Source organism: Colias eurytheme, chromosome 20 (assembly GCF_061535395.1).
Source record: "Colias eurytheme isolate Ceu_HAF_F1 chromosome 20, ilColEury1 Martin Lab GWU primary, whole genome shotgun sequence".
Classification (NCBI taxonomy): Eukaryota; Metazoa; Arthropoda; class Insecta; order Lepidoptera; family Pieridae; genus Colias; species Colias eurytheme.
Window position 1 is genome coordinate 8,519,393 of NC_142999.1, and position 17,407 is coordinate 8,536,799.

The following is a 17,407-nucleotide window of genomic DNA, read 5'->3' on the forward strand; positions in this document are numbered from 1 at the left end:
TAGTCGGTAAGAATCCGACATTACCCACGGCTCCTTCCCCGGGGGCCGTGGGTATCTTTGGAAGATTTCCCCACTATAAAAAAAGGCAAGGCAAGGCAGGCAAATGCTTTATAAAATTATCTATAGAATAAAAATTTTCTCAAAATACTTAAAAACTATTTTTCAACAAGGAAAAAATAGGAAGAATAGGAAGAAGACCAAGCCATTCAAGAATATTGTCGATTAACATTTAAATTTCAAACATTCGATTAAAAATAATAATGAAATGTATTTATGACCCATCTGATCAAAATAATGTCGAAGTAATTGCATCATTTAACCCTATGTTGTAAATAATAAGAGAAATAATAATTACAAGGTCCCAAAAATACCTCTTAGGTTTAGACGGAGCAGGGGCTACAATAATTTCCGGTTCAGTTTGCATTTCAAACACAATAGGAGCCTCTGTTGTCGTAGTACTTGTGGTTGTCGGTACCGGAATATTTGCGTACTTATTCAATAATTGCTGTTGTCGTAACGCAATAGCCGCTTCCACCGCTTCCATAGAAATGTTCCCAGCCTTCGCTATTTCAGCAATTTTGGCATTTATGTCTTCCTTATTAAGCTTCAAAGTCGTATCATCTGCATAACCACTGATACTGTTATAGTCATCTACTTTTTTCGTGTTATAGTACGCTATATCCTGCACTTGTTGAGGCACGGCCGGGTCTACAAAATTAGAAACAGGATTTGGAACAGAATTATAGGTGTTAGGTGTGAAGTTTGGTGCGGGTATGATAGATAGGCCTTGTGGCATCGGAACGAATGGATTAATGTTAGTTTGTGTGGATTTGTAAGGGTTCATTTGCGAGACCATTTTGGATACGTTATCGTGTAAAATGGGTTGTTTCTCACTTTCGTAAGTTCCGGAGGATTGAGGTATTTGGAGAGGCGAGTAGGTCTTTCTCGTGGCTATGGGCAGTACTTTGAGGGTCTCTTCTTTGGGAGGAAGAGGCCTGAAGGGAGGGACGCCCATAGGCATCGGTTTCGCCATAGTGATAGTTGATTGAGGTCTAGGTAAATTTTGAGCGGTCGATCCAGACACAATAATAGGTTGCATTGTAGTGGAGACGCGTTTGTGAAGAGTGGACAGTTTGTTCATAGCGGCTTGATTTGGGCGCGTTGAAGGTGGGACAGGGCGCATCATGATTCGGTTCTGTTTGCCACGTTTCTGGAATTGAAAAGTTTCATAATTAGTGTCATGTACGTGAAGTATCATCTCAATTTTTATGCTAAAGATTAATGCTGGTATTATTATTACACGCAGTTTCACTGTGGTTTCACCCGAGGACAAAACCAGGGTGAAAACAATTGTTATTCAACTACATAGTTATTTATTTATCGAAATTGGTGCTACGATTGACAGAAATTGATATTTTTATAATGGAAAATATTTACAAAAAAAAAAACTATTGCTATCGAAGTAAACAAAAATAGTCACATTAACTGCCAGATTACAAAAAAATATAAAATAATATACCTCTTGTTTAGCAGCCGGTCGATTGGTAGTATCAACAAGGATATTAGGTGCTCCATTCTTGATACTGACTGACCTCCGTCTACTCGGGTCCTGGTTGGTTAGTGATTGGTCGAAGCCGAGCTCGTCGCCGAGACTGAACCCTGGAAATTATGGCAAATTATCAAGTTAAGCTTATTTTGTTATTATTGCATATCAATAATGCTTAAAAAAATGCACAAGTTGAATCTGAAACTTAACAAATTATCTTCTTAAAATATCTTCTTCAAGTGAAAACAGAATAAAAATCGGTATAGTAGGTTTTTTTAGTTTTTCGTGGTCATTCCGATAGGCTTCCTTTTATAATATGTATTTACTACATATTTAGTGATGTGTATATTGTTCCAGACTATACATAAAGTTAATAAGTTAAAAAATATATTAAAGCAGATCCTACGATTTTTTTGTTCAGTGTGACCTTTCTCAAAGGACATTATTTTATTATATAAAAATTATTATTACAAAAATTGTAAAAATTTATTAGCAGAGAGAGATATTAACAGCGTATTACATAAATACGACTTACCTAAACTAGCATGAGCTTTGATGCCTCCAAGGTTTCGTACCCTAAACAGTCCGGACTTTTTGAAAGCGCAGTTTATTTTGAAGCCAAAATCTGACTCTAAAACGCAGAGCGGCTTTACTATATCTGAAACAAAAGAATATTTTGTTAAAAAATAAATATGTATCTTTTATAAAATTTCAAATCGTCTTGTATCTACTATTTAAGTCCAACAAATATAATTCCAATTTATCGAAAGAAATTAGCACAAGGATACATAATATTTTGGCATAATTTATTCTAGCAAAAGCAACTTGTAAAGTCTTACTTCCCAAACGTATTAGGGCAAGTAAACACAAAAATTATAATTTCATTACGATTATCACATTGTATAAACAATTTTCGTTGCATCCTCGTTACAGACTCTTATGTCGTTTAAGTGATTTCAAACAATAGAGCACCAACAAATTTCGCAACTTTAGAATCGCGTGACAAAAATAATGATTTAATAAAACGGTTTTTAAAGGTCATTTGACACTCTGGGTATGAAAAGTTACGTACACACTTTATGTCAATGATTTTATTACAAAATTGGGCATTTAGAGGTGAAACATTTATGGCATTGATTTTATAATAGATGGGAAAGATTTAAGATTTTTAAAAACACCCATTTGGGCATACATCGTAAACGCACCTTTATGTATTGCAGTAAAGAAACATTGAATAATATACATTTTATCAAGTTTCACTATAATCGTGCTTAAACTATCATGCGCATTTCAATAAATGATATTTATAATGTTTTAATTTCCATTAACTATGTGAGACGTTATCTATATATTTAATTAAAATATAAAACTTACAGTAATGTTTGGATATAAAATTAAATTATGAACTGCTATTTATAATTCTTATCAGTTATAACAAGAAATAAAATTAACAATAAAGTATGATTACTTTCCAAAACAGTATTCCCTTTAACAGTTAACTTATTACCTATTCATAAAATCACTAACTATACTTAGTAAGCAATAAACCGTTTTCTAATAGGCCAATTAGTATTATCATCCGCCATAATTTCGTCAGAGGATACCACATTGGCCTAGATTTCTCGTCCTGTTCAATATGGCCGCTACCACACCTACGATGTTGTTTTGTTTTAAGATTCGTGATGACACGTTTATGGAGATTGACTCAGAACCCATAAATATTAAAGCTTAGACATACATGTATATTCTATACTTAAATATTTTGTAACTGTGACTGATTTGGAGTAAATGGAACTTAACTGATGTGTCTGTTTTTTTGTAAACGGGTCAGCTAGTAAAATAATAAATAAATCTGCTTTCAAACGCATTACAAATTTTGATTTCCTAAAAATTGTCTAATCGGATTACAAAATACAAAAATAAGTACGTACAAATTGTATTGCAATGATCATATTTTGAAATAATTTATACTTAAAAATGACTGGGTGAAGATATAAAAAAACTGAACATATTTGATTATGGTGGGAACTTTTCATTAATCTTAAATTTAAGATTTAACGAATATCTCTCTAGCACCTACTTATTTAATATAAACTTGTCCTGTAATCCGATCACTTATAATTTAAAAACAAGGTAAGAATAACAATCAAACTTTTAGGTTTGTTCAATCGATATGCTTGAATGCATAGCTTTGTTGTTGAAAATTTGTAAAAAATAATTTTATTTGGGATCTTTCAGTAACTATCGATAAACAATTACCAACAGAAAGTGCCTTTATTGTATATTGAGTGGTCTTCAAATGAATGCATTTTGTTGAAACATACCTTGCGCCAGTTATTGTAAAATTGTAACAATTTTTCAAATGCCTTTGTAGTAATGTCGACATACCAAAATTTTGTTAATGTTATTAGAGAGATCATAGAAATAGACATAGAGATTGTAAACTAACAAGAATTAAATATGAACATATTTTGAAATGCGTAATAGAAAGTCGAAACAGATTATTTATTGTAATAACTAGCCACTTATATTCGCGTGTGATCAGAAATTATTATTACCTAGTGCTAATTAAAGCAAAATATTTTCTAGTACAAGTTAGTCACTGATACTTATGTCATTAACTCATTACTAACATTACTAAGCAATAATGGAAAGCAACGCTTGTTTATAAAAATACTAGCTTTCTACCCGCGGCATCGCCCGCGCAATCAAAGAAAAACCCGCATAGTTCCCGTTCCCGTGGGATTTCCGGGATAAAACCTATCCTATATCCCGGGGTAAAAAGTAGCCTATGTCCTTTCTCGGGTATCAAAATATCTCTATACCAAATTTCATGCAAATTGGTCGGCGTGATTGAGTAACAGACAGACAGACAGAGTTACTTTCGCATTTATAATATTATATTAGTATATATTAGTATTAGTATGGATGTTTCTATAATGTTTCGGATGTATCCTCTTGTATTATAGAGCTAAAGAGTTTGTCTGAACAAACTTATCCCAAAAAATATATTGGTATAGGTTCTAATTCTTCCGCGACACTATATGGACACCTGCATCCATAAGATAATAATTAATAATACTATCGTTATAGTTGTAATAATTCGTAATGGCATGAATTCGATACTTTCGATGAAGAATTTAGTATTTACCATACTAATATTATAAATGCGAAAGTAACTCTGTCTGTCTGTCTGTTACTCAATCACGCCTAAACTACTGAACCAATTTGCATGAAATTTGGTATGGAGGTATTTTGATACCCGAGAAAGGACATAGGCTACCTTTTATTGCGAAATATGTACCACGGGCGAAGCCAGGGTGGACCACTAGTTTCTTATATATTTCCTTGCGTTCATAGAAAATAAAGAAATTCTCAAAGCAATTACTACATCACACACGTTGCATACCTTCATGACAGCATGATCGCACGCAGGCGATACACTCGGCCTGCGTCCGATAAAATTGCACATGCAGTTTCGAATATGGGGGGAAAGTATGTGCAGACATTCCCGAATATTCTATAATCTAAAGTGGATTATATTAATTTGATATCCTGTTGAATTTTGGTTCATATTATGTAACGTTATTTTTTTTAAGCAGCTGAATCTTAAATAGGTATGAGATAAAAATGTGAAGTGTGTGTGTCTGCTAATTTTCTTAATTTGCATTCTGTTAACTGCACATCTTCTATATTATTTCTAGGAATCTTGGGACTAGGATTTTTAGGTCTAAGAATCACGAACATTTTCTGTACATAAATCGTTTGTAATCAGGCATAATATAAACTAAAACACTATCAATCTGCCTGTCTACAGCCTTTTAACATGTTCTACAGTAACAATAATTTAAGGTCCATAACCATTTATAAGTCACATCACTTTCACTGGTCACAAGTGACCTGCCGATTCTGAATCACACTGACCGGTTATAACCGGATGCTCAGAGAAAGGCTTGTACGGATAGCAAATTTGGGAGGAATTTTTATGTTTATTTCTGCGGTTTCTTTTGATGATTGGATCTGTGGATTGTGATGTATTATATATTACATTTATTGTATGTAAGTAATTTTGGACATACATTTTAACCGACTTCAAAAAAAGGAGGAGGTTCTCAAGTTTTTGGGACATTAGTTTGAATTATTTTCATGTCTACATATTTCATATTTGCATTTTTGTTTGCAAATAATATGATGTTGGCTTGACATTGGTCATCAAGTTTGTAATGTATAAAGTAGAATTGAAATAATGTAGTCAGAATCCGTTCTCACTGGTATGTGCTAGGGCATGCAGAACCGAGTCCGGTTCCAAGTTTCTGAAACCCGGTTCCAAATCGAGCTCAGAACCGGGTAGAACCGGGTTACCCGGTTCTTTTATAATACCTCGGAAAAAAAAAACGAAATTAAACAAAAGTAACTGTAAAAGTACCTGATGGGCCATTTATTTTACGCGGCTTGTGTCTTATTTTATTAAATTAATAAAGAAACAAAATTTCAATACTTCTCTTTATTTATCAGTCTTATAAAAGTACCTTGTTATCATAATATCACGTATAAACTTAAACCTCATTCATTAACTGCAAACTGTAAAGCAAAAAACCGGCCAAGTGCGAGTCGGACTCTTGCTCCGAGGGCTCCGAACAAACCTATTTTTTATAATGTTGTAACTTTAAAATTTATGTTTCTAGCAATTTTTGCTTTATCTGTGTTATAAGACGTTACTTTTACCAAATTTAAAGGCTCTATGTTCATGAGAAGTACCCTGTAAGTTTTGAGTCCCATGCGAATGTCGAAATTTGCGAAAATTTTCAGCATTTACGGCTGTATTTTTTGATACGTTGGCTTGTGAGTTTGACTTTTTCACAGCATCAAGGGACCGAAGACTTGAGTATTCGATATAAATTTCAGCTTGATACCAAAAACAAAAACATGACTGGATATGAAACAGTAAAATCAACAGCTTTTCAAATTCACGACAAATCTAATAAAAATGTTTCAGTAGCCTAATTTGTCATTTTCGAAGCCTAGTTATTTTTTTCGGTAATACACCCGTCGGAAACTTATAGCATCTAAGGTTAGACAACCAATCAGAGCCACGCTTGAGGCGTGGCACGAAAATTCGCGATGCACGTGAGTCTGACGTTGCCAGATAGAATAAATTTGTTAAAAAAATGCAGCAAAATATAAATAATACTTTGTATTTTAAGATTTTGGTCGGAACCGGGAGAACCGGGTTTCATACTATTCAGACCCGGTTCTCAAGATTACAAAAAAACCCGGGTTTACCCGGGTTTTTCAGAACCGGGTAAACCCGGGTGCATGCCCTAGTATGTGCCACTTAAGGGTGCGTATAAAGCAAAATTACCAATCTTCTATTAGATGATACGTGTAATATTCAAGACCAAATCTAAAAAATAAAATATAAGTATATCAAACTAGATGATATGTTCAACGATTCTGTTCAATCAAAAACATAAAATATTAAAATTGACTCGATAAAAAAAATCACCAAGTTAGCTCTAATTTTCACACTTTTACGTTTTCTACTTGACATGGTAGTACTTATTATGATTTTTTTTTTTCATTAACAATTATAATATTAAAACATTTGCAAGATATTTGTCAGAGCATTTTGTGTAATTACTTTTAGTTTTGGTTTTATCTGCGATAAACCACTTTTATCGTGACAAAACCAAACGTTTATCTCGAGAAAAAAAGAGCGCCAAAAGTGGTTTATCGCAGATAAAACCAAAACTAAAAGTAATTACACAAAATGCTCTGACAAATATCTTGCAAATGTTTTAATATAATTGTTTATGAAAAAAAAATCATAATAAGTATTACCATGTCAAGTAGAAAACGTAAAAGTGTGAAAATTAGAGCTAACTTGGTGATTTTTTTTTATCGAGTCAATTTTAATATTTTATGTTTTTGATTGAACAGAATCGTTGAACATATCATCTAGTTTGATATATATTTTATTTTTTAGATTTGGTCTTGAATATTACACGTATCATCTAATAGAAGATTGGTAATTTTGCTTTATACGCACCCTTAAGAAAAAGAAGAAGAAATAATGTAAAGCAAAATACTAAATTTTTATTTATATAACGTTTTGCTAACGGTACCTGACGTTATGCTTATTGTTATACGCCTGTCTAATGTTTTAAACAATAAACACGTTATTGTAGTAAGAAAATATTACCACAGTTGACAGATATATACTACGTACATATTACTAAATAATTGTTGCATTAACGACTTTATTTTATTCTTTTAGTAATGAAGTAACTAAATTTACTCATGTTGATAATATTATCATAATTATATTATAATTTATGTAATAGTTTAACCATTGTATTAAAATATAACTTATAATAGAAATTAACGTTAAAATTCATGCGCATTTGTTAGTTTATTTTCACGAGGAAAAGTATACATAAAGCCACGTCAGTCTATGTACTAGGAGCTCATAAAAAACAGAAAATGGTTAAAATTTCCGTCGAGTAATAGATGGATCCTTGGACATACAAACCCATAAAAGATTTGTTAAACGTGTACCACTAAGTATTGTGTGTTTTTAATTTTTATTGCCTACGTATATCCTCAGTTTAATTTTGCTTTTCCATCAATAATGTGCGAGGATATATAGCGAGGAATTTGTTTGAAAATTACCAATCATATCGCTTCATTTGGTTTGAAGTTTGTAGATTTTGGCATTTGAAGCGATACTATTGGCACAGAATAATAACTATGCTATTGGTTATTTTCAATCACATTCCTCGCTACGAATCCTGGCACATTGGTATAATATTAGAGGTATATTATGTCAAGACTTTTTATAGACTACAAAAGAAGCGCTGGACTTTAGATTTAATTTTTTAATGTTAACCAGCACTATTGTGTACCATCAGGTGTACATATTTTTGCATACATTCAATAGATAATACTTTTTACCTAGCCAAGTAGGTGGAGGGTAGTCCATAACTCGAAAACAAAGGAATGAATTGTATTTAAATAATTTTTATTCATGTCATGGAACAAAAGTTATTGATGGACTTGAGGCTTATTTATAGGGAGCAGAATTAATTATAAATTATAATTTCATATATAACTGATAGTTTTGGCACAAAATATTTTTTTTAAATGAAACTTCTTTGAGAGTAAAATTTCAAGGTCACGTCATGGAGTAAGGCGACGATGTTAGTATCTTTGAATCTTGGCAAAGAAGTTTCACTTCTGAGACTTGTGCTTAGCACACACGCTTTTTTATACTATGTATAATGAACATAGAGTCAAGTAAAACCTGCAAATTAAATATAATAAATTATTAGCAATAACGATTTAGATTTAATTTGTAACGGTGTATAGATACCACAAAATGTGCGTCGCAAATTGCCGTGAAATCCCACTATTGTATGGTGAATTACCAATAAATACGGTATTGTTGTTGTCTGTTTGTGCGTTGAGTGATTTGTCAAAGGGGAAAATAAGTTTCCTTTATTTGTAATAATAATTGAGTACCTGTTTAATGAGGAGACATGATATATTTCATATTTTAAATGGTAATTTAAAAATACGTCAGTAGATAACACAGATCACAGAAACTCTATGGTAGATAATATGTAAGCAATGGATAAAACCTAAATTTGTTCTAGAGTATTGATCTTGTAAGTTAAAGAGACGACAAAAATGTAAAGAAGGAAACTTTTCAGATATCTATATTATATACGACACAATATATTACATAGTGGGCCTTTTACATTTTGAATAAGAGAATTTTCTTTTTTACCTCATCAGAAGCTAAATAAATTTCTTCACGTTTATATTTAAAATTATATTAAAAATGATTTTCTTATACAAACATATTTAAATTTATGTAATATTTAGTCATGAATCCATTTACATAGCGGATCGCGGGTCACTTTCCATTTCACAAGGTCCGGTTGAGTGACCACAGCCGCTCCTATCTTATATTTTATTAGTTTTATTGTTTTGTTTTTTTTTCGAAATGTTTTATGTTTATTTAGGTATGTGATTCTGTTACTGCGTTTGCGTAACACAGTTAATTATACATAGATAATGTTTCATATGTTTTCGCAGTTTTTATATTATTTTAACTCACAAACTTCGGTTTTTACTTTGGAATATATCTTTCAAGGCTATGCTGATAGAAGGTGGTAAGTCTCTTTGCAAATATTGATCAATACATTTTAGCAAATACTCTACAAATATCCTAATCGGCCTAATGGCATGACATTTAAGAAAACGTTATAAAATCTACATTTCATAATAATTAATTACAAGGTAAGCACGCGTTAAACTATATTCTAAAGGAGATAATTATACCAAACCTAGTAGAATATCTGTTTGTATATCAAGCCGGAGGCACAGACAAGCGAATGAGATGGTAATCTCTTTATAATGATCTTTACGTAGGTAATTCAAGTTTATTTACCCTAACCACATTCTATTTATATATGAGTTAAATGACAACCGTGTTTCGGATGTCTATCATTAGATTTGATATGGCTCTGCAAAAACAGTAAAAACTGTAGGTAACTTGTGATTTCAAAATGTAATAAATTCCTATGTAGCTTTCTTATTCATTGATACATTCTTAAATGTATAAAAAGTATAGTGTAAGAGTCTTCGCTCATATTATAAATTATAATGGCTCGAACTATTTAGTAGTATATTTAATACTATATGAGCCCCCATTGCTCCGTTCCTGTTGGTCTTAGCGTGATGACATATAGCCTATAGCCTCTCGATAAATAGGCTAACACCGAAAGAATTTTTCAAATCGGACCAGTAGCTCCTGAGATAAGCGCGTTCAAACAAACAAACCATAAAACTCTTCAGCTTTATATTATTATATCTATAGATAAAATATAGAAACTCCCTATCGTATTTCTTATGAGTAAATGTAAGTTTCAAGATTCAAGAGTAAAAGTATATTTGTGGCTTTGAAATTCAATCGTTTTATTTCCTAACATTAATAAAAAGCCAATATAAAAGTTTTAAAAGGAATCGGAAGACTGGACTTTCTCTATCTATTCTATTAAGAATAATGGCTAGAATCGAGAGCAATCAAGAGCAATGAACCATTAGTATTTAATAGTATATTATTTTCTCTTACCCTTTTATACTTGATCATAGTGTACTGCGATCGATAACTCATAAAATGCAAATTATATGGAATGGAACTTTAATCTTTTTTTGGAGTGAAACTTATTTAGGCGCGTTGAGAGTAAAATTTCAACGTCGCGTCGTAGCAATACCGTCACGTCATGGAGTAAGGCGACGATGTGGTAGCTTTGAATCTTGTCAATGAAGTTTCACTTCTGACACGAGTGCTCGGCAGACACGCCCTTTTTTTCATCACTCCATCTATCTACATCACTCCATCGTATATCATAAAAATACTCAATCCTTGACCTTATTGCGAAATCGCCATACAAATTCTACAATAAAGTTTTACTAAGAAATATTTCTCGTGAGCAGTGTATTATCAAGAAATATTATAACAATATACTTACATAAAAAAGATTCCTCAAAAACTTACCAGACATTAGATCTACTTGCATATTAGTGTTTAAAAACTTCGCGTGTGGCCTCAACTATAGAGGCCACGGACGAGAGGCGTACTGTAGGAAATGTTGCTTTTATTTGATAAAAAATACTCAAATAATACCTTAATGTCTATATTTATTGCTGCTAATGATTGCACGTAATTATGAGTTTATATGCGCTTGAGCGCTTGCGTTTTGGTTGCAACAACACTATTGTGTTATGAATTGTGTTCAGTAAATCCTAGTATATAATATCCTGTCAGCTTGTGCTACCCGGGTTGAATAGATTTTCCTTACAGGCGTTGATTAAGATAAGATAAGTCTTAACAGATACGATAACTCTCTAATCGAAATAATAAAGGAGACTGTGTAACAAATAAACCAATCAGTTTTTTACTGTTCTTAAAAAATTATCATATACCAAATACAGTTAAATATGATTGTGGAGTAGGATATCGTCATAGTATTGTATATGTGGCGACTGAAAACATATCTTAAATTAAGTATGATATTTAAATGTAACATATAAATAGGTGAAAGGTGATATTATAAACAGATTAAAGAAATGTGAATTGCATTTTATAAGTTTTAAAAGAAGTAGAAGATCAAAATTTGCGTCAACTGAATGTTACATAATATGTTTGACTATGTATACTTACTCATATTACAACGAATTAAAAACATTATTTTATTCATTACCTTCCTACTAATATTATAAATCCGAAAGCTTGTGAGGATGGCTGTATGTGAATGTGTACGTACGTATGTATTTTTGTTACTATTTCACGCAAATACTAGGTACTGAACCGATTACAATGAAATTTACACAAAATTACAAGTTTCACACATATAGAGAGAAACTTGGATTAAGCCATAGGATAGGTAAACCCATGGGAACGGGAACTATTCGGGTTTTTCTTTGAAAACGCGGCGGTGGCGAGGGCGGAAAGCTAATCTTCTTATATATAAAAATGAATCGCAAAATGTGTTGGTAAGCGCATAACTCGAGAACGGCTGAACCGATTTCGATAATTCTTTTTTTATTATATTCCTTGAAGTACGAGGATGGTTCTTATGTAGAGAAAACGTAAATATGTACCACGGGCGAAGCCGGGGCGGACCGCTAGTGTAATATAAAAATTTAAAACGAATTATAACGTTTCGAACACCGACATTAGTTAGTAGCAGAAATAATAAAAATCAATGCTTGGTGTTCACCTCACATCTATCTTTATTTATGAGTTTTTACTACTCCAAAAGAAACAAAATGGGTGTCTAAAAATCTATGTTTTTCAGCGTTATTCTGCTGCTATTCTAATCCTACCAATGTTTTGGCAATACTTATTACGAAAATGTTCGCATAACTAATTAGTTATGTTAATTTGTATGAAAATCAAGATTACCTTGAGCATGTGTCGCTTTGGTATTTTGGAACTTATGAATCTATTTGTCTGAAAGCAATGAATTATTAAGGTCAATCGCTTTATTCATAACTAGCTTTCCGCCCGCGGCTTCGCCCGAGTTTTCAAAGAAAAACCCGCAAAGTTCCCGTTCCCGTGAGATTTCCGGGGTAAAACCTATCCTTAAAATCCTTTCTTAGGGGACGGCTACGTTAACCTGCATGCCAAATTTCAGCCCGATACGTCCAGTGGTTTGGGCTGTGCGTTGATAGATCGTTATATCAGTCACCACAGTCTTGATACATGTCTGTGTCAGTCACCTTTGAGTTATATACATGTATAGATAGATTCAAAAGTAACAAAAACCAATATTACCTTTATATTAGCTATAGGGATATATATTTAGGATAACAATAACGTTTATTTTCTTATGTAAATGACCTTTACATAACTATAACTATCCTGAAAAACCTTTATTATTTACATACTATACTTATATTTTATTTTAGACTCGTACGCTTTTGACCTTTCTCAGTATCTCCAGTATCTCTCAATAAAGAGAGATCTCAAGGGTCGCTTCAGGTCAAGCTTTAATAATACTATGATGTACTTTTTGTATAGATAAAGTATCAATTGTTTAATACTCTCATAGAGTATTAGAAAGCGAAAGTTCAATAATTCATAATTTAAATCGTTTTTTATTAAGTACTAGCGGTCCGCCCCGGCTTCGCCCGTGGTTCTTATTTACGTTTTCTCTACATAAGAACCATCCTCGTACTTCAAGGAATATAATAAAAAAAGAATTATCGAAATAGGTTCAGCCGTTCACACGTGATGCCGTGATAACGCGAAACGGGTTTCATTTGTATACACGATATAGAAATATAGGCTGAGCATTGAATTTAAATGAATTTTGTGAAATTATTATTAATACCTATATATTTAACGTTAATACTGAAAAAAGAACACCATTTTCAATAAAATTGTATTTTCCTTCGCTTCGATTAATAAATAGTTATCTCTATGCCATAAAATCGAAATCAATAGTCAATATTGTATCATTTAAAAAAGAAAACAGTGAATCTCTTACGTAACAATAACATTTAAACCAAAGTAAACGAAAGGGCAGACGAATACGGAAACTGTTTAGCTCATTATAGTGTATCCATGTTGAACCTCTGATCCTGAACGTTATTTTGAAATCTCCTACACATACATATATTTATGAACTAGTCGAATTTCACTCGTAACTTTGCTTTCATGATAATTGATAGACATACATTCACAAATTCATCTCCTTTAAGAAACTCGATGCTATTTGAAGATTTCAAACCAAACCCCAAAGTAACTACTACTTTAACTACCTAGATTAACCTAGGAATTAGTATAGTTTAGGTAAAAATGTGTCACCTAATTAATAATTCTGTGCCTCCAGTGAATAAGGGAGTAAGACGAGTTATTCCCTTTGGTTTTTATTGCACCATTGGATTCAGCTCGTCAAAATACACAACATATCAAAAGGTCATATCTCTAGCTGCGTCCTAACCCATTTTTTCGAATGACCCAAACGGTATAAGTAGGGTGTGATTAACGGTATAAGTTACCTTATCCATCATTTTAGGCAATCGCAAAGGAACTATTCGTCTCGAGTCAAAAGTACCCACGAACACAAAGACGTATGTGTAGTTATACTTTTTGAATAAAGACTTAATTCATTTTGTTCCATCAGTCCTAACACTATTTTAGTATAAACGCATTTGTGTCATTTTTCTAACATGAGCATAAAGGAACAACTCTTTTAGTGTCATTGGTTCAAGTGACGACATGAGACAGTTTGGCATTAATGCCGTGTTGCTATTGGTCTATTAATTGTATACTGCATGGAAACAACACACCATACCTATTCCTTATTATTTTTAAATCGTTTTTTTCAATAAATCTCCAACAACAAATCTTTATATTTTTTAAAAAAGGTATTTATCAGTTAACTTGGGATACTAATATATTTCTATGGAAATTAACTATTTTTTGCAATAGATATTAAAAATACAGTTAACACATTAAGTGAATTTAATGATATATGTTTATATAAATACAGAACGATAATTGAATCATCTAAAAAAAGCCAACAAAAATGTTAAACTTATATTTTCTTCTTAAATAATTGGGTAAGTTTTTTAAAAAAAAACTCGTTTTTAATTTTTTTTTTTAAATTATCTAACTACAATAATCAAGACAATAATATTATAGTCTATAATAGTCGCATAAAAAAAGTATTTATAACCAGGCTTGACAGTAATTATGAATATTGTTTTCTCCGCATATAGCGTTTTAGCCACTGTGCTTTGGTAATTTGCCTTTTTTATAGGAAAAAAATCCGCAATATCGATACTTCTTTGGTCCTGCATTTTCGTAAACATTTTATGGATACTCTGGTAACACATATTTTGAAAAAATTGGGCTATTGTCACGTAGAGTCTCTTCAAAGTGCGTGCCACAAGTCGTATTTGCATCCAAGGCACCTTCAAATCTGTGCTTAATTTTGCATAAAATCTTTGCGGCTCATTGTATTTTCTTTATTTATCTACATTATATTGATATTATATGATAAAGACATTGTTAAAATTCTATATCATGCCGTAAAAAATCGCCACTGACCACCTATAACTTTTCCTGTATAAACTGAACATACAGGAATATGGTTTTCGGTCTTCTCTTATCTCTTTATAGTGCTTGTATCCTCAATGTATACCACCATGACATTATGGCGTTGCCACTTTTATTATTTATATTTTACGAAACGGAACGCACTTGATCGAATTTTAAATTGATTCGACGATTAATTTTCACTAGGACAATAGTTAATACGCAAAACGCAATACGCAGTTGACACGTATTTAATACCAATACTCAATGATTGTCTCCTGCTAACCTGTACAGACTAGGCTCATTGTGGTGACTGGTGAAACATTGTATAGCATTAACAACATAGTACTGTATTATTGAAAGATCGATTAAACGTTTATTTTACAATCTACGACTTTCATTATACATGGGTAACAAAACCCCATAACATATTCGGTTTTACTCCGGACAACATCTTCAGCCACCCAATCCCCTTGCTTGAAGTCCAAATCCAGCGGAGGACAATAATCGTCATTTACTAAAATTGAAGGTTTTTCGTCCTAGTATAAAAGTTGTCTGGATCCCATTTTATACACAATCTATAGTATAATACTATAGATATCATGTGAAACGTGACTTGGAAAAAAATTATTCAAATAAATCACAAAATAAAAATTTGAAACAATCTTAAAAGTTACGAAAAGCCCAATTATACGTCAAAATGACGCACAACATCCTCTTTACAACCAAATGGCGGAATTTACCTGGATGAGCCAACTATGTACTGCTAGGTCTCGACGGCTAATAAGTTGGTTCTGGATTTTGCAGCGATTCGATGGTAAATAAAGAAGAGTTCATACGTCAAATTTACGTAGATTGGACTTCTAGGGTTAAATGCATAAATACCTAAATGTTGCTTTGTTTTTATTATCTAATAACGAAAAAAACCCGTTGATTTCATTCGTTTTTCAAGCTACGTGCATAGTTTTTCCACTAAAATGCCTCAATTGAGTCATAAAGTACACAAATTTCAAGCATAATAAGTCACATCATTTCTATAAAACCAAAACTGGCAATAATATAAGTCGTGTTGTGCGATTATGAACATAGTTCATAAGGGCATAAGTCGTTATATTGCAAAGAGTAAAAAAAAAATTATGTGAATACATTGAGTTATTCCATGAAGTACTCGTTCATAAGGCCACAACTACAAAAAAACACGAAAAAAGTATATTTATGGGGTTGTTACAATATGTGTTCCTATGTAAAAATATAGTCTAACATCATATCTTACACATACAAGCTTAAAATTTTGAATTACTAAAGATTTAGTATTGATATACAGTTTTTTGTCTCTCCTGAAAAGTGCTGTTTTTGAGTTATTCCCTTATTCACTGGAGGCACAGAATTATGAGCTATTTAGTTTCCCCGGAATACGTACATCTCTGTGCCTCACTGAACACAAAAATTTTGCAACAATGAAGACTTAAAAGTAATTACCACGTTGCTTAATTATTTGTCTATTAAGTAAATATATGGTCGGTATGGTTTTTAATATGGGCAAGAGACAAGGTCGGCAAACTTTCAAAAAGATCGGAATAACCTGTGATAAAAATGTGTATTGGTAGATATATTCAATTTAAAAATAATTTAGTTGTCTTTGGTTTTGGATTACCTGAGATCAAATATACAATTACTTTATTTCAAACTTACAGATTGAAAAAAGAAAGTAGGCTAACCTTTATTTGCGCCAGAATGAGCATAATAAAATCGATTCCGTATTTCATGGTACCGTTAAAACATAAAACGAAATAAATACTGAACCATCATACAACGGTTGCGAAATTCTTGCAAATAAAAATTTATACTATAACAAACAATATTGTTTAAATTGGTACAGTTGAACCAATTAGTGTAATTTTTATTCAACACTAGCTGTCCACCCGCGGCTTCGTCCGCGCATTCAAAGAAACATCCGCATAGTTAGTAGTTAAGGCGTGATTGAGTAACAGACAGACAGACAGAGTTACTTTCGCATTTTTAATATTAGTATGGATTACAACATTTTTCAATACACGTTACTTGCCGTCTTCTTTGCGATTTTTTAGTTGACCTTTGCAACTCAAAATCGAGTCCCAAAGCCAAAACAGTATTATCTCTACAAAGATAATAATACTCCACATTACTCTACAAACACTACAATTTAATAACCATATGTTATAGCTTATATCCAATACAACCATTTATTTGTCGTCTTTTTAACC

General features: G+C 32.1%; 2 protein-coding genes across 2 annotated transcripts in view; both read right to left on the reverse strand.

Annotated features, from left to right (window-relative positions):
* Positions 1 to 17,407, reverse strand: part of Cortactin (cortactin) — a 444,169-nt gene that overhangs the window by 151,363 nt on the left and 275,399 nt on the right. The gene's annotated exons all lie outside the window — the stretch shown is intronic.
* mtg (mind the gap) overlaps positions 1 to 17,407 on the reverse strand; it is a 65,110-nt gene that overhangs the window by 3,481 nt on the left and 44,222 nt on the right. The window contains exons 2-4 of the mRNA XM_090113731.1: positions 2,082 to 2,204; positions 1,520 to 1,659; positions 372 to 1,210 (exon numbers count right to left, since the gene is read on the reverse strand). Coding sequence (XP_089969857.1) covers positions 372 to 1,210; positions 1,520 to 1,659; positions 2,082 to 2,204 — 1,102 coding nt within the window. The remainder of the gene's footprint in view (positions 1 to 371; positions 1,211 to 1,519; positions 1,660 to 2,081; positions 2,205 to 17,407) is intronic.